A 20,701-nucleotide genomic window follows, 5' to 3' on the forward strand; every position below is an offset into this window, starting at 1 on the left:
CTTGTACCAATATTCTCAAGTAGTGGCCACATGTTTCTGGCACCGATCTCTTTTGTCGTGGTCAGGCCATTCTCTGTTAGGTCTTCCTCTCTTTCCTCTTCCTTCCATTTTTACCGAACAACACACTTTTAAACAAGCGGAATAATAATAGAAATAGGTCAGGTTATTTTTGCTGTTGTTGCTCAATCCCTAGGAAGTGCTGGCATTATATGAGAATTCGTGATTCAGGATATACGAACAGTCAGAGACAAAATATGTAAGTTTGACTTGTTTGATTATTGTGATTGGATTATTGCATCAACCGAAATGGAGAGGTTACCCCAGAAATACATTCCAATTTTTTTTTTCTCCAAATCTACTTTTGTTGTGTGGTTTCATTTCGGACAGTTTAGGTTTCAATATCACTTTTGCAAACCAATGTCCCGTTGCTGCCTGCGTGAGTGAGTGCTTTTGTTGGAATGGCAAATTTTAATATGTGTGTGTGCGCGAGTGTGTTGTCTTTATTTTTGAAAGCACACCGGGTGGTGCGCTCCAAAATGCGCGTTTCATTGTGAAGCACGGGAGACACTGTAGTTTCCAAACATTTTCTGAAAAATACCGTCGTCGGACCAAACTGTCGTGGCGCGTAGTCCTGTCTTCCTCAATCACTTCAATCGTTCAATTAAAATAGAAAAGTGCTTCGTGGAAAACAGAAGTTGTGTCTGATTTCTCTAGAGGCCTCAAATCCCCCCAGACCCCACTGCGTTATTGTTAGGACTCCGTATCTGTTTAATCTGTCAGAACTAAAATGCTATTTGTCAACTTTCATCTTTGTATGCAAGATAACACAAACACACAAAATAACACACGCGGTGCATATTTGTCCAATTTGAACCCCGCCGGGCAGTGGTAACGCTCGTCATTCCTGTCCCCAGCGGATGGAAGGTGAAACGATTACTTTGCATTTTTAGTTGCACTATTATGTATGTATCTATGTTGAATTTCTTTCACGCAATAAATAGCCAAGCGTGCAAATCGAAGGTGCCAGGGAAAGACAACAAACTAAACACAAAAAACAGTTCTAAAGAAATTAGTTTCCAATCTAGATTTAAAAGTGCATAGCTCCAGTGGCTTCCTAATATCGGAATGGAAGAGCGTTCCAGACGGCCGCAGAAACGCATCTGAAAGCGCGCTATGCAGTGACCGTTTTTGTTCGATGGCGAGCCCAAAGCCACGGAGTTCATGTGATGGTTTATGCTCCTTGGCAAGCTCAACAAGATATTGTGGTTCATTTGTGGCAGGCACTTTGTGTGTAATTAGTGCGGCCTTATTAACGTATTCGTCGAGCAACTCGGCGAGAACTTGATGGACATGGCTGGAACTTGCAGTACCTGTCACGACACTTGCCAACAAAATTTTGTACACGTTTAAAATTGGACTCTCCACAAACAGACCTTAACTCCTTCTAAGAAAGAGAGCTCGTACGGAACACGTAGTTTGGTGAAACGAGGGCAGGATAGTGAAACAGGATTCACACGTTGTGCAAAACGTTGTGGTTTTTGTGCAACTTTCCACCGCTAGTGTTGGTTACGTACAACTGTACTGCGTCCGCCCAGTAAAACCCAGAAGACTTTAAACAACATTCGATTTCCGAGCACCCCAGGTTAAAGTTTACAGAGGAATACGCGCTGCCATTCTTATTCCCTGCACCGTCAAATTTTGTCTAATGGAATATTGTGTGTTTTTTTTCTTTCAACTCGTATAGTTTTCGTTTTTTTCAAATTTTATTCCAATTCTTCTGGTGGTGCCTTGCTATTATATATCAGACGACGTGTCTATTTTGGAACTCGCGCAAACCAGTACATCGTGCCCGTGTGAGAGAGAGGGACAGGCCCCTGGAAGATGATGTCGTAGACCTACTTCTTATATGCCTTCAAATGACCTCTTAGCCACACTTAAAGCCCCTGCACTTTCCCATGCAGCCTGCTATAGATATTGTTTATTGCTTCGAAGTCAAGGCCATCAGGTTTAATTCCCAGAGCTGGAATTTCTTCCACAGTCATTGCAAAAACAAATTTGGCGTGATGTTTTTTTTTAGCGTGCAGTCATTGGCGAGCGAATGGAAACCATCAACTCGCTACGCTAAACCCATTTTTCAATGTCAGTGCTGCTTTCCATAGGTCTGTATCATTCCTTTATTATTTATCATCTTGGATTTGAACCCAGGCTCTCAGCAGTACTGGCTCAGTGTTCCGACTGCTTTGCCACACAGCCACTAGGAATGAAAAGCAAATTTAATACTATTTCTATGCGTGTGTAAAACATATTTCCTGGCTGTCTGGTTACCTTTATTGAGGAGTTGATTTGCTCAAAATATGCAGAGAGTCCTTGGTTTGCGCATGCTGACTCTATCAGCATTGCGACACTGAAATCCGAAGAGTGAACATGTTGGCATTTGCAAGGCAGGGGTGGGGGTGGGTGTGTGGGTGGCTGGCTGTGGGAAAGCGGCATTGGAAGGTTGGGTGGTAATACAGTACTTTATTGGTCACGTGTCTGTCCAAGGCCGTGACCTTTGAGAAGAGAGTCTCTACCCCGATCCAAAAGAACGCACCCGCATGAGAACGAAGCACCCATTTGGAACGACGCATTCATTGTCATTAACAAAAATCAACAGTGCATTGGTACGAACAACAAATGCGTTGTTGGTGTGGCCCTGTGCACGCGTGCACCTAATCCACTCTGGCTGCGGGTATTTAAGCCACACCTGCCCAGAGTTGTCTGCCTACCGACTTGCCGTGTTGAACACAGAGAGTCTCGGCGCTAAATGGTGAGCGGGGTGAATCATAGCAGCTTTCCACGAACTACTGTAAACGAGAAGCTGACTGGGCGAGTGGGCAAACCCCGTACTACCACGGCAACCGTACCAAGCCAAGCCCTGTAAGTGGGCCGGGGGGAAGCGCTCTTTCATAAGGGAGCTGTGCTCTCTTTTCTGGGATTGCCCTTGGCAAATTAGGAGTCGCTGTGTCACGCGGTCAAAGCGGAATCGTGATGAGCTGTTAATGCCGTCCATCGCTCGGGGAAACTTTAGAGGCAACGACAAATATTTATATTTGCGCAATCGCTGCTCATCTAGCTGCTTTGTTTCTATTTTAACACATAGTTGCCGACCAGGCCCAAAGGGACAAAACATGTCAAAATGGCCAAAACATGTCAAAATGGCCAGCAACAAAATGGCAACTATCACAGGTGTAACGAATAAGATTTGACACGTTTCGTGAATTGAGCAAGGTTATGGGAACTTTGCAAAATAGATGATGGGAGGAAATTCCAAAGTGGAGGAGATGCGGGAGAGAATAAGCAGAACGTTGAGCTTCTTAACCTGCAATTTCAGTTTGGTGGTTGAACACATCACGGATGAGATCAAACATTCTGGTAGACCGAGTATTCAACAGGAATCGGTGAGTGATGTTCACTAGAACAGTAACCATTGTGTTCGTGATAGAAGATTGATAACGGATGCGACTGACCACCGGTGGAGCGAGTGGCTGACTGGAGTGAATTGGTGAGTTCTGGATTATCAATCGGCCTCTCTGCTTTACTCTGAAAAGTAAGAATTGATGGGAGCAGGCGGTGTGGAAGGGGTAGAGACGTACTGCAGTGAGAAGATTGGGAGTGGCTCTCTCCCCATGGACATGCAATGGTCACCGAGTGTCGGGAAAACCGCACGTGGACCGGCGCTTGATTTTGGTTGTGGATAGACCCAGGCTCTTTGGGCCACCGGTCATGGAAACACACGGCAGGAGACTTATTAGTTGGAATGTTGGCTTGGTTGTTCATAATGGATGGAACATTTCGGTCTCTTTTCAGGAGAAAAATAATGTTTGTCCCCACCTTTGCCATATTGTCAGTGATTTTTTTAAATTTCTTTCTTTAAAGGAGAATTTGGACTTTTTTTTCACAGCATCATGACAAAAGTAACAGCCCATTGTCAATCTACTGCTGGGTGAAGACGTGTCCACAGAATGGGGGCTGTTTTATCATACTTCACCATGCGGGTCGGTGAAGGGTTGGCCCACGACCGATTCGGTTATCATCATTATCATGACGATCCATGGGCAGATAGCCTGTAGGTATTCACTGCACAGTTCGTCATTGGTTTCCACTTTCCTCTGTCTTGTGCCAATATGCTCAAGTAGTGGCCACATGTTTCTGGCACCAATCTCTTCTTATGTCGTCGTCAAGCCATTCTCTGTTCGGTCTTCTTCTCTTTCCGGTTCCTTTCATTTTTAAATCCTTTATATTAAGTTCGCTTGCGTGCTTGCTTGCTTGCTTGCGTGCTTGCTTGCTTGCTTACGACCGTGCAAACCTTTCGGTCGTTTTTTAACCCACTTCCCGTGATCCAATCGAGCTGACATTTTGCACACAGACTCGTTGTGCGAGGCAATTAATGTTCGTGAAAATTTTTTTCCAAAATGTTACACTGTTTAGGGAAAACAAATTAAATATTTAATTACCAATTGTTTAATACTGCAGACAATCATCTGACCCATAGGTGGCAGCCATCTCAAGCCAGAGGACGAGAGGACTCTAGCCGCCACGCATATAAAGGATTTAGAGTGAAAAACTTTGTTTTTACGGGTTATACTTATTCCAAACAAACACACTTTAATTTTTCTGTTGTCCATCTGACGTCTGTGTCGAAATAGTGGCAGTTTCCTTTTCATCACTGCCCGCATCGTCAGATCTTCTTCTATGTGCAACCTTTTTATTACTTCTACGTTGGTCACTTTTTTGCGTTCAGCTTAGATGCAGCCGTATCCTTCTGCAGCAATGCAAAACGGGTGCCAGTGATGCAGACGTCAGTCACCATTAATCTCAGCTGTGGCCCTGTTCGTAGCGCAGTGTGCTGATCACCGAACTACCGCCCTCTATCCCATCATCCAGCTGACAATTAACACCCATAATACGGGTTTTTTGGGTTAGGCCGTGGTAAAAAAACTCTGTATTATGGATCATATTGGTTGCGAAAGCCTACGTGTTAAAATGCCAATTTACACTTTGCACACCCACCTCTCACCGCCGATTCTGCAATAGAAGTTTGACCAAGCAATGTGCAACCACATTTTTTCCCCCCTCTCTGTCTACTGCGATCGTAGAGCTTTGACTCATCCGGATACGATCACCAACAAAGCTTGCATTGGGTGCAAGTGTGCGTGTGTGTGCGCGCGCTTATTGCTCTTGGCTTTGAGGGCTACTGCAGAATAATGTGATGCTCTGTTGTGAACAATCGAGAGCTTGTTTGCGCCGCGGCACCACATGTGTGATAAATTAGATAATGCCGCATTCCACTTTGTGGATGGATCTATTCATCACTGTGGAGCCTCTAAACGGGCAAACAATTTTGAAATTAGAAGCTCTGCATAAAAACACACACACACACGACAGCAAAGCTGAAACAATTACGAGAACAAACACCGGCCGTCGTCTTAACGAGTGCCTCATGTTCAATTATTTATTTTCTAAACCTACAACAGGAACGGAGACAAGTGCCTTCCAGCGGTGGTGGCTACGCACACGCCTGTAATCCATCGCTGGAGGCGAAGGTTGGTGAATCACGGAAAATGTGGGTGTCGAGGTGCCATACTCCGGCTTGTCGGGAGAATGCGGTGCGGCAAATGAGGACTCCATCAGTTTTATCTGTTTGGAATAGAGTGCATGCCTGTCATACTCTTAGTTTTTTCGGTAAAGTCACGTAGGTAAAAAATGAAATTACAATTATTATTTTATTTTTATTAATTTTAATTTCATTTTTTACCTACGTGACTTTACTGAAAAAACTAAGAGTATGGTTCCTTGCAGTCACGAATGCTTCAAATCTAGCATGCCTGTCAACCATTTATCAGTGCCTACCTTACTCTGGACCAATTCAGACTTTATTGGTAACCCCGTACCGTTATAAATTTCAACGTTCATCCGACAGTCCCATCACACGGGTGAAACACAAACAAAATAGGCTTTCTTTTTTGCCCGCGAAGAAATGGCTGTCCGCCGTGTGGACCTGAAAATTCAATTTCCCTGTACAAGAATACGGGTACACCATAGTGTACCCGTATTCTACACCATTCGCACCTAGTTTACACAACAAAGGCTCATTTCTAACAGCGTGCTTCAGCCGCACCGAACCTCACAAAAATAATATCCAGGGCCTACCTTGGCTCCTCCCACCCTCAACCAGTATATATACAAATACTGTGTTCTTGGAATTTCTCTCACTTGATACAGCTATCGTGCTGTGACTGTTCCACCTGAAGACGGAAGCTTGTGTTGCCTCCGAAACGTCGTGATTTTTATTTTATTTTACTTTTATTAATTTTAATTTTTTACCTACGTGACTTTACCGAAAAAAACCTAAGAATATACACCATAGTGGTTGACAGGTGTAAGAGTGAGCTGCCCCTTCGTGCGCACGCGTTTTCTCCGGACGCTCCGGTTTTCTCCGAAATTGCGTAAACTCATTCATTGGCCGAAAACACCTTAATACATAGAGGCACCACAGAGCTTGGGGATGAATTTGGCGCCGGCTCACTGATTGGCCAATTCCTTTCTCTGCTCGTCTGTGGATCCTCGCTCGCGCCTCCCAAGTTGTTCTCTCTCTCCGACGAGGGCAAGTGAATCCAGTGCGGCACACCGCGTTACAAGTTTAAATCATCACCGTTACTATAAGTAACCCTGCGAGCCACATCATATGAACGTCGCTTTTTAAAACAAACAGCTGCCGCGGGGTTCTGGGATATACTTCAACTTCCTTGGAGAAGGCCGAGCGTTAAGAGCCCTAGGTCAGTTTCTTTCAGGACACACAAAGATTTATGGGGGACTGCGTAGGACACGGGGGTCCGCGTGGTGGTCGGTGAGCTTCGGCAATGTGTTGGCACCTGCTGTGTTCTATTTCCTGCGCTGATTGACGGGATTACTCGAGATGTGTACCGCTCCCGAGGCTGAAAGTGAAGAAGGACATAGTTTGCCCCCCTTTTGGAAACGTGCATGACCAAGTGTGCATGCTGGGCATGTGACGATGTGAAGATGCGTCAGTCGGTTCTAGCGCTGGCGCTCGAATCGGAGTGCGTGCTTTGAGAATGAGGTGTTCATGATCCGTAGGAACGATTTATTTATTTAGTTACAAGGTAAGGGCCCGCTGAGCTACATGGCACTTTTTCAGAAGCGACTTGGCCACAAACAATAGCTCATCGAAGTGGCTTATCATGCGGAAATGTATAGAAGCCAAATAAACAAAAACCCCGGAGGGAAAAACCAGAGGACGCATGGAAAAATCCACGCGACCACGGGCAGAACATGCAAACTCGAAATACACAGCAGGCGTCAGGGTCGAGATCGAACCCACGGCCTCCTGTATACTAGGCGAGGTAGTTAACATCTCATAGCCATTGTGGAGCCCTTATGCAAGTGCGTTGCTCCGTGTTGCATTTACTCTTAGGAGGCGGACATATCCGCGCAAACGCGACGGACAGTTCGAGAAAATACAAATGAGGCCGTAAAAACCGGAGGCAACAAAGAGACTGGATTCTTGAATTCGTTAGCGGCCCCCCAATTCCTGAGTACGCTCGCTTTGGGAGTGAACCGTCATGCATTCCGGTATAAATGCGCACGTAACAGAGAGTTACATGCGTAGAAACAAGCATGCCCGGTTTTCATATCCAGTTCTCATATCCAGTTCTGTAAATACCACACAGTGCAAACCCAGCCATTTTAACCCCCACTTCACAACATTGTTTCTCATTCCGGTTTCTGCTGTTTATTTAGTAAGCGATATTCTTTGCGCCAGAACCGAACACAATGCTAATGTTTGTGTTAACGATCCAACCGATAGTTGTCCCCCCCCCCCCATCAGACCCCCCCCACCACCCCTCCACCGACTGGTTATTAATGCTTGTGCAGCGAACAAAGAATGCTAGTGTTGTTGCTGTGTGTGGCCACTGTGGCCGGCAGTAGAAGTGCCCTCTTTGAATCCAGAGTTTCTAGCACGGTCCTAATATAATGCAGCTGGCATGTGCACAGCTGCCGCTTTTGGAGAGCGGCCGCCTGGCAAGTGGCTTTGGGCAGCCAAGCAGGGCAAGCCCCCGCCGCTGCCCGCTGGCTGCCACCACACTCCGTGATCACGTGTCACATCTTTTCGTCCGCTCCACCATCGATATTCTTTCTTTCTTTCCGTCCAGCTCCGATATGAACGAGTGCCTGCGGATGTCCCCGGAGAGCGGATTTGCGAAACGCGATCTGAAGCGGGCGATAACGACTCTTCCAGGCCATTATAAATACAAACAAGAAATAATTTCCTTTATAGTTTCTGTGCCGTAAGTTTGAAACAACAAGTAAAAACGTGTAAAAGTCACGCACGGCCACTGTGCATATGCGAAAAAACCACCAGCAGTTCCTGAACTAGTGCATTGTGGTCTTATATGGTAAAATTGCCTCTTTTATTGTGCATTTCTTGTGCATTGTGGTGTTTGGGTTTTCCGACCTGCACTTATTCTGTTATATGGGGGTGTTTCTCGTCGAGTACAGATTTGATTTCTGCGCCGTGACGCCACTTGTGATATTATTATCATGAGCTAATATTTCTGCGTTATGCTGCTGGATGAACGTAATTGTTGTGTTGCTCGTGACTGTGTTTCACCTACCTGGTGGCCGGTTTGCTGTTCAGCAATAGCCATGGGCACGATTCCCGTAATCCAACCATGCTTCTTCTCACAGCACAATTACAAGACGGAGAACACGACCCTCTGCAATTATCTTAATTATTATAATCCTCGTTCCCGCTTGCACGCTTGACGCTGGTGGGTATTGTGTTTTGCACATCTTGAACGCAGCAGAGCGCACTTGTGTCGAACATCCAGTCCGAGGCTATGAATAGCGGTGTATTCAATTCCTCCCAACGTGCGAGGTATTTCGTGAGGATGTTGACCACGTGCGCGGGAAGATGTGACCACAGGCATGGTGCTGGTGGCCACCTCCCCCTTCGTGTGTCGTGCAGGCCTTTTTAGGGGCTACTTGCTAAGAGAACTTGACCCGAAAGTTTGTTGAGGCTATACGTGGGTGGGGGGGACCTTTGTCTTTGCTACGTGTCGATAGCTTCACCCAAGGGGCTTGAGTTCCCACGTTGCTATATTTTTTATTTGCTATGTACCTTCCAAAGAGACATTGTTACAGTTTCCAACATGCAAAAATAAACGTTGGTGTGAGTTATTTAAACCCCTCACCTTTGTCCACCCAGCAATGTCGATCTGCAGGTCGTGTGTGGTGAGGGTAAAAGTGTAGAGGAGTAAAATGGGGACATGACGTCAGGTGTGCCGTTCAGTGCGATGACGTCACGTCTCCTAGGGTACTTAAGGGATACCCCGGGACGTAAGCGGGGTCACTGTGGGAACGGGTAGAGTAAACAGGGTGAAGAGGGAACCAGGGGTAGAGAGAGGGATCGAGTGGTGAGTCTGGGGAGAAGCCGGTGTTAGCCGTAGAGGTCCTTCTCTCTTCGCTCGGTGGAGTCGGCAGAGTCCACGATCCGACACGAGAGAGAGAGACCGGAGCTAGCCGGCAGGGACCCGGACTCGGAGTAGGACCCCCCTAGCCCCTGGGAGTTGTGTACCCTGCTGTGTAGTATTGTAACAGCTTTAATAAACCCTGGCGATAGCCCTTAACTTACCTCCGTCTCCGAGTGCGTCCGTCGGAACTTCTCTACAAAAGTATGGGTACACCCACCTCTCCATCATGTTGGGGCAGCATGGAAGAGCAGGTGTTATACCCCTTAGAGCAGCGTTCTTCATTGCAAGGCCCGCGGGCCACTGGCGGCCCCTGGTGGCCTTTAGTGCGGCCTCCGACAATACACAAATAGTGAGAACACCACGCAGCATCATCGTGCTACTGTCAAACCCCAATGATTTCAAGTGGTGTGGCGGCGCTCGCACTGATGATGTCTTATCGGCGAAAGTGGCCACCCCTCTGCAAGTTGGTGAAGAACACTGATCTAGAGAGGCTCTGTTTAGCCGTCTCTAGAGGAGACATTTCTGTCAGCAGTGGCGTGTGAGCAAGCAATTGCAGCGCTGTGCCTTTACCTCCTTGTAGTCTTATTCTGAACTGACTTTGGTTCTGGGTTAAAGCTGTGTTGAGCAAGTTTAGAACTTGCGTTGGAGAAATGTGTTTGTTGTCTCTGGGCTAAAATAATAACACCGCAGGCAATGCAAAGCACTTGGGGAAGGGTGTTGAGGCTTGAAGCTGGGGTGCATGCAGTGATGCGTGCAAGTTGGCCGCATGCAACTGAATCACCTGTGTGTGGATGTCTCTGCAACCTGTTGTGAGCAGTTGCACAACCAGTTGCACAACCAGTTGCTTGCTTACAGTAGAGACGGACTCGATTTTCAAGCATCAAATCTGCTCGTCGATTTACGACGACGCATTTCACCAAGTGCACGCATTTGCAAACTACGTTCGGTCATTGCAACCCTGAATACGCCGTGCAATTTAATTCTTCTGAAACGTATCGCTCAGATGTGGATAGAGCGATTGCAAGTGATTAAATCGCGTGATTTCTAACGTAATTGATCACTCTGCTGAGTGGGCCCGGCTTGATGTTGTGTTCCATGCAGGTATAGATTCACTGATGTTCACTGTTCAATATTTAGATGGATATCATGGCTTTTAGCAAATGTTCCAGGCTTTCTAGCATTCGTTGGACTTTGAGAGGCAGTTGCTAAATGCATGCCATCATTTGATTAAAGATGGCCACAAATAATACCTCAACGAAGTGGCTTATCAACGTGGACATTTATATCAGCCAAGCACTCTAAAACGCACGTTGATTCTAAATGCGGGCCTCCTGCCTGTGTCTCTACCCCCTTGGCCACCGTGCTGTCCAATTTGTATGCTCCAGCTGTGAGAAGCTTTCCAGCGACCCACCCGCATTCGTATCCCAGTCACAAAACAGTTTCTCAGCTGCCGCTACACTTGCCAAACTATCGTTCTTCGCTCACAGCAATGTGCCTGGGCCATTGTCCCCCCCCCCACCCCTTTTACTCGGCAACGATCGTGAGGTTGCTGTATTTTCCGTTTGATTTTTAGACTGATAGGAGCATGTAAATGAATGAAGCCATTCATTCCTACGTAGCAAATTTACATTTTTATTTATTTATTCCATGCTTTTGAAGAGTTTCTCATGCTTACTGCGAATAACGAAAACAGGTAATCATTTGCAGCAATGTGTTATTTTGCTGCTTCCCGAACCCGTGTGAGTCATCGGTGTTATTTAACAAAATTTTACCACAGGAAGGTAGGGGTGGGAACGGTGGGGGGGGGGGGATGCTAGGGGGGAGGGTTGGAGGGTGCAGGACCAATTCACATTTAATTCAGCCACTGAAGTTCGCCCTGGCCGGGTATGAAACTCTGATCGCTGACTTCGCAGAACACGATACACTAACCACTGCGCCTGCACTCCGCCATCCTTATTGCCGTGGATTCAAACCAAAAATAAGCAAATGTGTTTGCAAGCACAACAGGAAACACGTCATTTAATGCTGAGAGCCATCATTTTAGCACAGCATTTTCAGACCTCTGCTGTTTTTCCTGCGATGCTCACTAATGCGCAAGCTGTTCCCTCCGTGTCCCATGTGTCTGCAAAAATTACCAACGGGTTTACTGTTTCAGTCGGGGCCCATTGCGCCGTTCTCGATTTTGTGGTCTGTCGGGTTGAGCATATTAATGACCGCCTGCCATGGCACGAGATTTTAACGCCGCTCCCTCACGTCGCTTCTGTTGCAGAGCTCGCTGCAGATCGCCTTCGAGGAGGATGGACCGACCCACGATGCATTACGGCTGATCAACGTGACCTACGGGGACAGCCAATCGGACAGTAACATGGTACGTTGTGCAGACAGCAGAAGTGATCATATATGCACATGATTTATATATTTACGTAAAAAATATAATGTTTCCCATCAGACTTCATGCGATATAGGTTCGCCTCGCTTTACACGGAAGATGCGTCCCAAGAAAAGGGCACGCAAAGTGAAACCCCACTAGACAGCTGCCTGCCTGAGTAGCGCACACAGTACACACAAATAATGTTGTCCCACGTCCGACCGCATAGCCGCATATAAAGCGAGTGAATTCAAACCGCATTGAGCGAATTTTGGGAAGAAATCGGTTAGCCGCATGTATATATATGCGAAAATCGCACAAACTGAACCCGCATAAAGTGAGGGGAAACCTCGATTATACAGAGACTCCTCTACTTATGAACATTGGACTTACAAACTTTCAGAGATACGAAAAAATCTGTCCATATGTCCAGTTGCCTGTTGGGACCAAAAGTCGTAAGTTCAACCACCACGCAACAGATGGCGGAGCTTGCTCGATGTCATTACCCAGCATTCCCAGAATTTCTGCCTGGGCCGCCTTCATTGTCTGTTGTTGTGTTGTTGTTTTGTGTAAATGCCGGGCAACATGTTTGGAATTGACAGGAGTAAAGTTGAACAAATCGACTTACGAACAAACCTCTGGAACCTAACTCGTTCGTAAGTAGAGGAGTCCCTGTAAAACAAAGTTTTGTTCGCTGGCTTCCTGGCCGGCTGTGCGATGACGTCACCCACATCCCCACAGCGTTGAGCTCGGTTCGTGCGTCGCGCAGACATTGACGCCTCCCCTCTACCCACCCACACTCCACCCTGGCTGTGGATCCCGTGCAAATGTGTGGGCAGTGTCTAGTCTGATTAGATGTATTTTTTCAACTATGTTAATAGTTTAATTTGGCAAAAGATATGTAAATGCATTTCTGCTCCGAGTGAAAGTTGGCTGCATAAGCTTGGCTTGCCCTGAGCTTAATAACTTGGAGCCTGCCGTGCAGGAAATAAAGATTTTATCCCTACCCAGCAGTGATTTATCAACATTCGACTGTAGGTAGAACCAGAGAACACTTAACAGAATTGAGGCAGGTTTGTTCATTAAGCATAGTGGCCCCTTGTTTTTCTCTGCTCAGCGAAAAAGGGAAACATTTACAGCGGTGTTGCTGCACGTTCCCGAGTTTGCCGCTAAGATTGTCGTCGGGTTTATCCTGAGAAAATCAGAGGCTAGTAACTTTCGGGAGGTATTTATGTTTCAAAAGAAAATTACAACCAAGCCAGCCCGGCGTGGCTCAGGAGGTGCCAGGTTGTTTTTTACGCTGCAAAAGCCAAGCCATGCCGCTGATGTCACGCGAAACGGATGAGTCAAGACGCACGCGGGTGATGTAATGGTGGATTTGTGGTCTTCTTTGAAATTCATGCCGCCCCATGTGTAAGATAAATAGATAATGTCCACTATTGTTGAAATATGTAAAGTTGCAACTTTCGATTTAAAGCTTTCGTGACTGCAGGGATTTATCTTCTTGGTTCTTTTGGTAAACTCACGTAGAAGGGAAATAATAAAATAATAAAACAAAAAACTTAATAAAATAAAATAATTCGCACGACGTTTCGGCTACAACGCAAGCAGCCGTCTTCAGGTGAAGAATGAGACACTGCCAATATATAAGCTCCTAGCTTGGCAGTGTCTCATTCTTCACCTGAAGACGGCTGCTTGCGTTGTAGCCGAAACGTCGTGAGAATAATTTTATTTTATTATGTTTTATTTTTATTATTTTATTACTTCCCTTCTACGTGACTTTACCGAAAGAACCAAGAAGGTGATGCTTGGTTTACCCAGGAAAGCCTCACAGAGTCTCACGACCCTCTTTTGCAGGTGAGGGGTCCGGTCTTCGCAATTGGGTCCGGTGTTGCTGTGTAATCCCGATCGAGTAATTTGTCGGTGATTTTTCAACACTGGCTTGTTTTACCAAATAGCGGCTACAGATTGTTTTCTTTAAGTTATGTGAGTGAAGCCAGAGGAAAACCCACGCAGAACACGGGGTGAACATACAAACGTCTCTTCGGAAACGATTCCCAATTTGTGAATGAAACCCCCAGGGGCCCCTTCTTTTGCGTGAGGCACAAGCCTCGCCGGTGTCGCACACGGTTGCCCTAACATACACTACACGCACTTCCGGTCTGTGTAGAAAGTTCTCCAGAGCTCTGAACTGTTGCACGGTGGCAGCGCGTGAGCCACCGAGGTGAGAGAGGGCTCACGCTGGTTTGAGACCAGGACAATTTTGCCTGTGGACACGAGCACACCGTCTCTCGTCTACCTTCATCGCTCGCGGTGCCTGTAAATCCCCCGGCTCCCGTGCCCAACGCCTCGTTGCCACAGCTTGGCACGGCCGCTTAGTGTTGGTTGACGGGGAGCAGGCAGGAGCCAGGGGGGGGGGCATTAGAGACCGCCCGCGTTATATAACGTCGAATGGCAGGGAACGCAGCAGCGAGCGCCGCCTTTTCTCCCACGATGGGATAAATAAAACGGAGCGTGGAATATAAACCGTGACGGTGAGACAGACGAGCGTGTGTGGAAAGCTCCGCAGTTGTTTCCCATTGAAGAGCTGTGCCCTCTTCAGATGCGTTGATTCCTTCATCGACTTTATCTAAAGCAGGTGAGGGCCCATTGAAACTCCGTCACCAAGCGATGCAGTGCACGTGAAAGTCACGGTCACAAAAACAGCACGAAACTTAACGAAACATTCAGAAACGTACAGTGTTGGTTGTCTGCAGCGTAGCAGACGCTGCCCCATGTCTGCAATGTTATGATGTATACGCTGCTGGTCCTCCGTGGGTTATTTTTCTCAAACATCTGATGGCCGAATGTTTCTTACCCCTGTCAAAAAACCCCACGATTAATTCATCAAAACAATTAAATGATTAATGATTTTTCTCAAATGAGCATTGAGGTGGTGCTCATCGAGCCAAACAGTGGATTGATCATGGCTGGTGACGACAACGATGATGCTGATGATGAGACTACCGTGTAGGTGGGCATCAATGTATGGGGAGAGCGGTCCTGTCGCGGTTATCGCCGCTGCACTGCGAACCTGGCGACCCGAGTTCGATTCCTGCTCGCGACTAACACCGGTGATGATGATCTGAACCGGTCCTGGGATTTGCCTGGTGCGGTGGGTAAAGATTGGCACCCAGGAGACAAACGTGGCTGGGCGTGGTGGCTAGTCACCCACTCCCTAAATAGATGCTTGTTAACAGCACTTGCTCCCAACAGTCTGTTAAGGCTATACCAGGGATCTTTGTCTTTATACCGTGTCGGTGGTGAGCATCAGGTTAGCACATGCACGGGCACCGAATATGATTCTCCAGCTCCCTGACCCCCATAGCCACAGCAAAAAATGCCGGCAGGCGCGGCAAACAACGAAAGCAAATAGAGTAACTGCGTGATTTAATCTGCGGCGCTCGTAGATTTATTTAAGTCCCAACTTGCTTGTTGGAGCTGAGGACTGCGTCCAGGTTCCTGCCAGCTATTCCTGCGAGGTTACCAGGGTCAGGATCCCCTGCTGTATAATTGACGCTCAGATTTAAGCACGTCAGCAAACAACGTTGCCTATTTTGCCGCTTTATCCCCAGCCTTTTAGATTTGCCCTTCCAAAAGAAAATCTCCTAAACATACGAGCCAGAAAGGCCTCGGCGTTGTTTGTTCAGTCTCTAAAAACAAATTCTGGCCTGCCGTTATTAAATTGTGGTTTACGGTTCATCTATATTTATTTTGAAGTTTCCATATAAAAAAAAACAAAAGCACGGGTGTTCTTTGTAGATACGCCGCGCGGACTGGAACCGCCAAGGCTTGCAGAAGTGTTTGTTGTAAATGATGGGCTTTTAGTTTGTTGTCCTTTGTTGCCCTTGCCACGCACCTTCGATTTAGCATGGTTGGCTGATGCGAAAGAAGTTCAACATATACACATATATATACACGCGTGCCACCCGCGGTGACAGAAATGATGGTGGTTCCCGGTCGTTAGCCCGACCACGGTAGGACAGTGAGGCCAGACGACCCCGGATGGTCCCTCAATTTGAGGGTGTCTTGCTCTGGGTTTAGTACACGTTACCTGCTGCTTCTCCTCCCCCCCCCCCCCCTCTTTGGAATATACTTTAAATTCTGGGTTCTGGAATGAAAAAAAATGGTGATGGCGCCCACCTATGTATGTTGAACTTCTTTCGCACCGTATGTAGCCGTCTGTGCTAAGTGGGAGGTGCGGGAGGAAAAGCCAACAAACTGAACACAAAAAGTAGTTCAATCGAGATGATTTGAATGTGCATAGCTCCAGTGGCTTCCTAAAATCGGAAGGAACAGCCTTCCAGACAGCTGCAGAAGCGCATTTGAAAGCGGCGCATGATGCGGTGACCGTCTTTGTGCGAGGATGACCGGAGTTCGCGCTATGATGGTTTACGCATCAGGGAAGCAGGCTGAGGTTATTCGTTAAAGTTCACGAGTTCAGTGAACTACAATGATCATAAATGGTTGTGTTGGAGGGGTGGAGGGGGGAGTACCCTAGGCGGAGTGAAACTAAAATGAATCGTTGTTGCAGTGGTTTCTTGTCCACACACAACGGCGACGTGAGGGTCGGAGGAGAATCTGAATCCGATGATGACAAGGAGCAGCAATGCACAGCAGACAAAAGCTGTGCGCGTCGTTTTGGCGTTCACAGTTGAAATTGTGTCATGATATACATTGTAAGAATATACTTTTCAATATTGCCGAGTTGACACTCCCGCAACCACAGTAGAAAACAACAACTTACATTTGTAACGCGCCGAAAGCTTAACAAACGTCTCAGAACGCGGAAGTCCACACGAAGGACAGCGAGGGACGGATTGGGAGGGAGAGAAAGGAACCAATTTATGTGTCCCAAATGAGATTTTTTGTTGCGATTTCTTTATTGGAGGTGATCAGAGTAAACATCTATTTTTGGTACCTCCACTTGTATTTTGACAATGCATAGTAACAAATACGGGGGTGGAGTGGTGGCACAGTGGTTAGCACGGCGCGGCACTATGAACTCTCGACATCCCGAGTTGGATACCAGGCCACGGCTAATTTCCGTGGTGAGTGATATTTGATCTCATGATCTGGTCCTGGGCCCACGCACCCCTTCAGCAACTCGCACTAATGCAGCATCGCTAAGTGTGACCAAACGACCTGCGTCGCTTACACGGCGTGTTGGGGGGAGGTGGGGGGCAGGGGCGGGCACCAGTGGATCGATATGGGTGTATTCACTGTGATTCTAGTAACATAAAACATATCGCCGCGTTTATGATATTCATTTGAAAAATAGCCTTCATCTCGTACCCCCCCCCCGCTCCCTACGGCACGGCATGGCCGGTGCGTGTAACGCATGTGGGCGCTCTCTCTCTCTCTCGAGAGAGAGAGAGAAAAAACAACATTGCTGAGCTCGCCGTTCGTAAGCGCTGACGTCAAGCGTTGTGCGGCGCGATCTGCTGGGGCGAGGGCGGCCTGCAGTAAAGCGATTGACTCAGCAGCAATTAGCGGGGACGATCGACCTCGCGCGGCGGCGGCGGCGGCAGCGGCAGCGCTTAAAAGGGAGCTCGCGCACCACTTGGCGCTGAACCTCAGTGACAATGCCTTTGCAGCAACGCACGTGGTCCGTATTTCGATGGATTGATCGGATGATCGATTGACCCGATATGAGAATGTGTGCAAGTGCTCAGGTGGAGTGATACATGTCAGGAATGTGGGAGATGGTGGCGGCCTTCATCCAGCAGTGGATTGTTCATGGCCGATGATGATGATACATTTATTATATTTACCAAGGAACGTCTCGCTGAGTTTCAAGACTTTTATTTGCATGAGCTCATAGGAGAAAACTGGACGAATTAGCGTTTTTATAGTGCCATTTATGCAAACCGCGTCGCACAAAGCTGCACAATCCACAACACGCAGGGGCGCATGTATATCGAGATGATTTCAACCAATTAATGAGCATTTATACGTGTGGAAGGAAACCGGAGCACCCGGAGAAAGCCCGTCCGTGCGAGGGGGCAACACTCTATTCCATACAGAAGGAACAGTTGATATCTTTGCTGTTACCGCCTTCTGGCAAGCCCCAGTGTGGCACCTTGACCCCCACACGAACAACGAGGGGTGTTACCTGGCATCGCCACATCCCGGCCACCACACAGCCCAACACCTGGCAGGCCTGGTGGTCACCCATCCAATGATTGCCCAAGCTTAACCCAGCTTACCTTTTGAGATCTGATGAGATTGTATACTTTCAGGGCGATTTGGGCATTTGGGAGGAGTAACGGTATTGACCACACATCCCAATTCTGAAAGATTACCCACATATTACTCACTTGGGATGCTGCGTTATCTCCCTCACCTGGCATGGAGGAGGGTGGGGATTCCATCCTGACCCTGAAGCCTCTCTATTTCGAGTTTGTGTCTTCTCTCTCCCCGTGGCCACGTGGATTTTTCTCCAGCTCATGCTTTTCCCCCTCCACGTTCAGAATCACCTTGCGCTGAGATTATATTTGGCCACTGCTATAAATTCCCACAAGCGATGATGATGTTAGCCGATAAGAATCATAATCGATGAGCTATATTACGTGTGCCCAGGTCGCCTGTGTGAAAGGACCAATAGCTCTGTGGGCGTTACCTGGTAAAAATAAAATAGTTGAGTCGTAGTAGTTACACTATGAGATCTCCTTTACCAGTATCAAAATATAGTAATAGGATTTTACCCTTTCAACTGGTACAAAAACTGACACCTTTGTACAAGGCATCATGTTTGCAATAACCACAATACAAGCAGTCAAAATGCAAACAAAAATCAACAACTCTGATAATGATATTCACTGTCCTTGAAGTCGATTGGTCCACACCCAAGACAGCTTTTGGCGTCATCTGGTCCAACACCAATGGAGACTAGGCTCTAAGAAAAGCTGTCTTGGGTGTGGACCAATCAACTTCAAGTACAGTGCATATCATTATCAGAGTTGTTTCTTTTTGTTGGCATTTTGACTGCTTGTATTGTGATTATTGCAAACATGATGCCTTGTACAAAGGTGTCAGTTTTTGTACCAGTTGAAAGGGTAAAATCCTATTACTATGAGTCGTAGTAGTTACTGCGAAAACTTGGCAGGACCCTTCTGAGAAAAAGTCCTAAGACTCGCTGGGGTTTTCCTGGGTAATCAAGCGAAATGGTAATAGTAATATTAAATGATCATTAGTTTGACCTGAGAGGACAATTTCGATGGGTCTCAAGAGTTAATATTCTTAGGTTTTCGGTAAAGTCACGTAGGTAAAACATGAAAATTAAAATTAATAAAAGTATCAACTTGATATTTGCTGTGACGGTTTCACCTGAAGATGGAAGCTTGTGTTGCCTCCGAAACGTCGTGATTTTTATTTTTTATTTTATTTTACTTTTATTAATTTGAGTGTTTTACCTACGTGACTTTACCGAAAACCTAAGAATATGAATACTTGCAGTCACGAAAGCTTCAAATCTGGTCTCAAGAGTGCTTTTTTGGCATGTTCATTAATTTGTTCGCGAGGGTTGTTATTTCCCACTCTTAGGTGTTTTCGGTAAAGTCACGTAGGTAAAAAATTATAATAAAATAATAATAAATCACGACGTTTCGGAGGCAACACAAGTCTCCGTCTTCAGGTGGGACCGTCACAGCTAAATTTACAGCGTACATACGCAAAAGCTGTGACGGTCCCACCTGAAAACGGAGACTTGTGTTGCCTCCGAAACGTCGTGATTTATTATTATTTTATTTTATTATTATTTTTTACCTACGTGACTTTACCGAAAAAACCTACGAGTATGAATCCTTGCAGTCACGAAAGCTTCAAATCTAGAATTGTTATTTCCCGTGGGAAAAAAAACCCCAGGGTGCTTGGCCAAAACCCCACGGATATAAGAGGATAATGCTTAATCGCCAAACAGATGGCCACAAATCTACTTGGGTGTGCTGCCTTGCACAGGCACCTTGTTCTCCTACATCTGGATGTCTCGTGCAACCTCCGTCTCAGCGTGAGCCGTCAACTCTGCTTCCAAGTCACTGAATCGTAGTCTTGTACCGCCAGGTGACTCGCTGCGTACGTACGTACATCGTCGTCAACATCGTCGTCAGTCACGATCAATCCACTCCCTAATCCAGCACAATCCTGCCATGTAACAATCCATCCCAGCACCTGCACACGGACACACGAATTACACGTCCTCTATGCACGTATGTTTGCTGAACTTTTCTCGCACCATACTTGATACTTTATTTGTGTGACGCTGTTCCGAGTGGGATTTTTATGAGCAGGGTCGCTGGATGCACAATTGCGGCCATACGATTAGCATGGTTGGCTGCGTGCTGTGCGAAAGAAGTTCAACATACATACGTAAAACCCAGAGATTATTATTATTGACATCGCGCCATCTGTCCGATATTTGGCAAATCATGTTCGTCTGGAGGCATTCGGGGGTGTTGTGAAAGGCAAGCAAGGTTAGCTGATACCCCAGCGAATGATCGTATAAATGAATCCGCCTTTTGTTTGTGCACAATGTAGCATCCTTCTGATTGTTTGGATTTCTGTGGCGAAGAGAAGGTTGAATAGAAATGATCGTAGCGTAGATTAACAGTGCAATCCGTGTTGAATTGAATGCCCTTTTATTTGTCGGTAATTAAATACACCACGGGTTTGTTTGAACAATCTAGTACTTTTCGTTGGCGTTTGAGGAAAGGTTTTTGTTGTTTATATATTTCTCTAACACAATTAATCTAACGACTCATCATTT

General features: G+C 46.7%; 1 protein-coding gene across 1 annotated transcript in view; it reads left to right on the top strand.

Annotated features, from left to right (window-relative positions):
* C2CD2L (C2CD2 like) overlaps nt 1-20,701 on the top strand; it is a 92,184-nt gene that overhangs the window by 41,431 nt on the left and 30,052 nt on the right. The window contains exon 3 of the mRNA XM_061550902.1: nt 11,800-11,898. Within this exon, the coding sequence (XP_061406886.1) occupies nt 11,800-11,898 (99 nt within the window). The remainder of the gene's footprint in view (nt 1-11,799; nt 11,899-20,701) is intronic.

Source organism: Lethenteron reissneri, chromosome 13, assembly GCF_015708825.2.
Source record: "Lethenteron reissneri isolate LAM-NWPU_2019-01 chromosome 13, ASM1570882v1, whole genome shotgun sequence".
NCBI lineage: Eukaryota > Metazoa > Chordata > Hyperoartia > Petromyzontiformes > Petromyzontidae > Lethenteron > Lethenteron reissneri.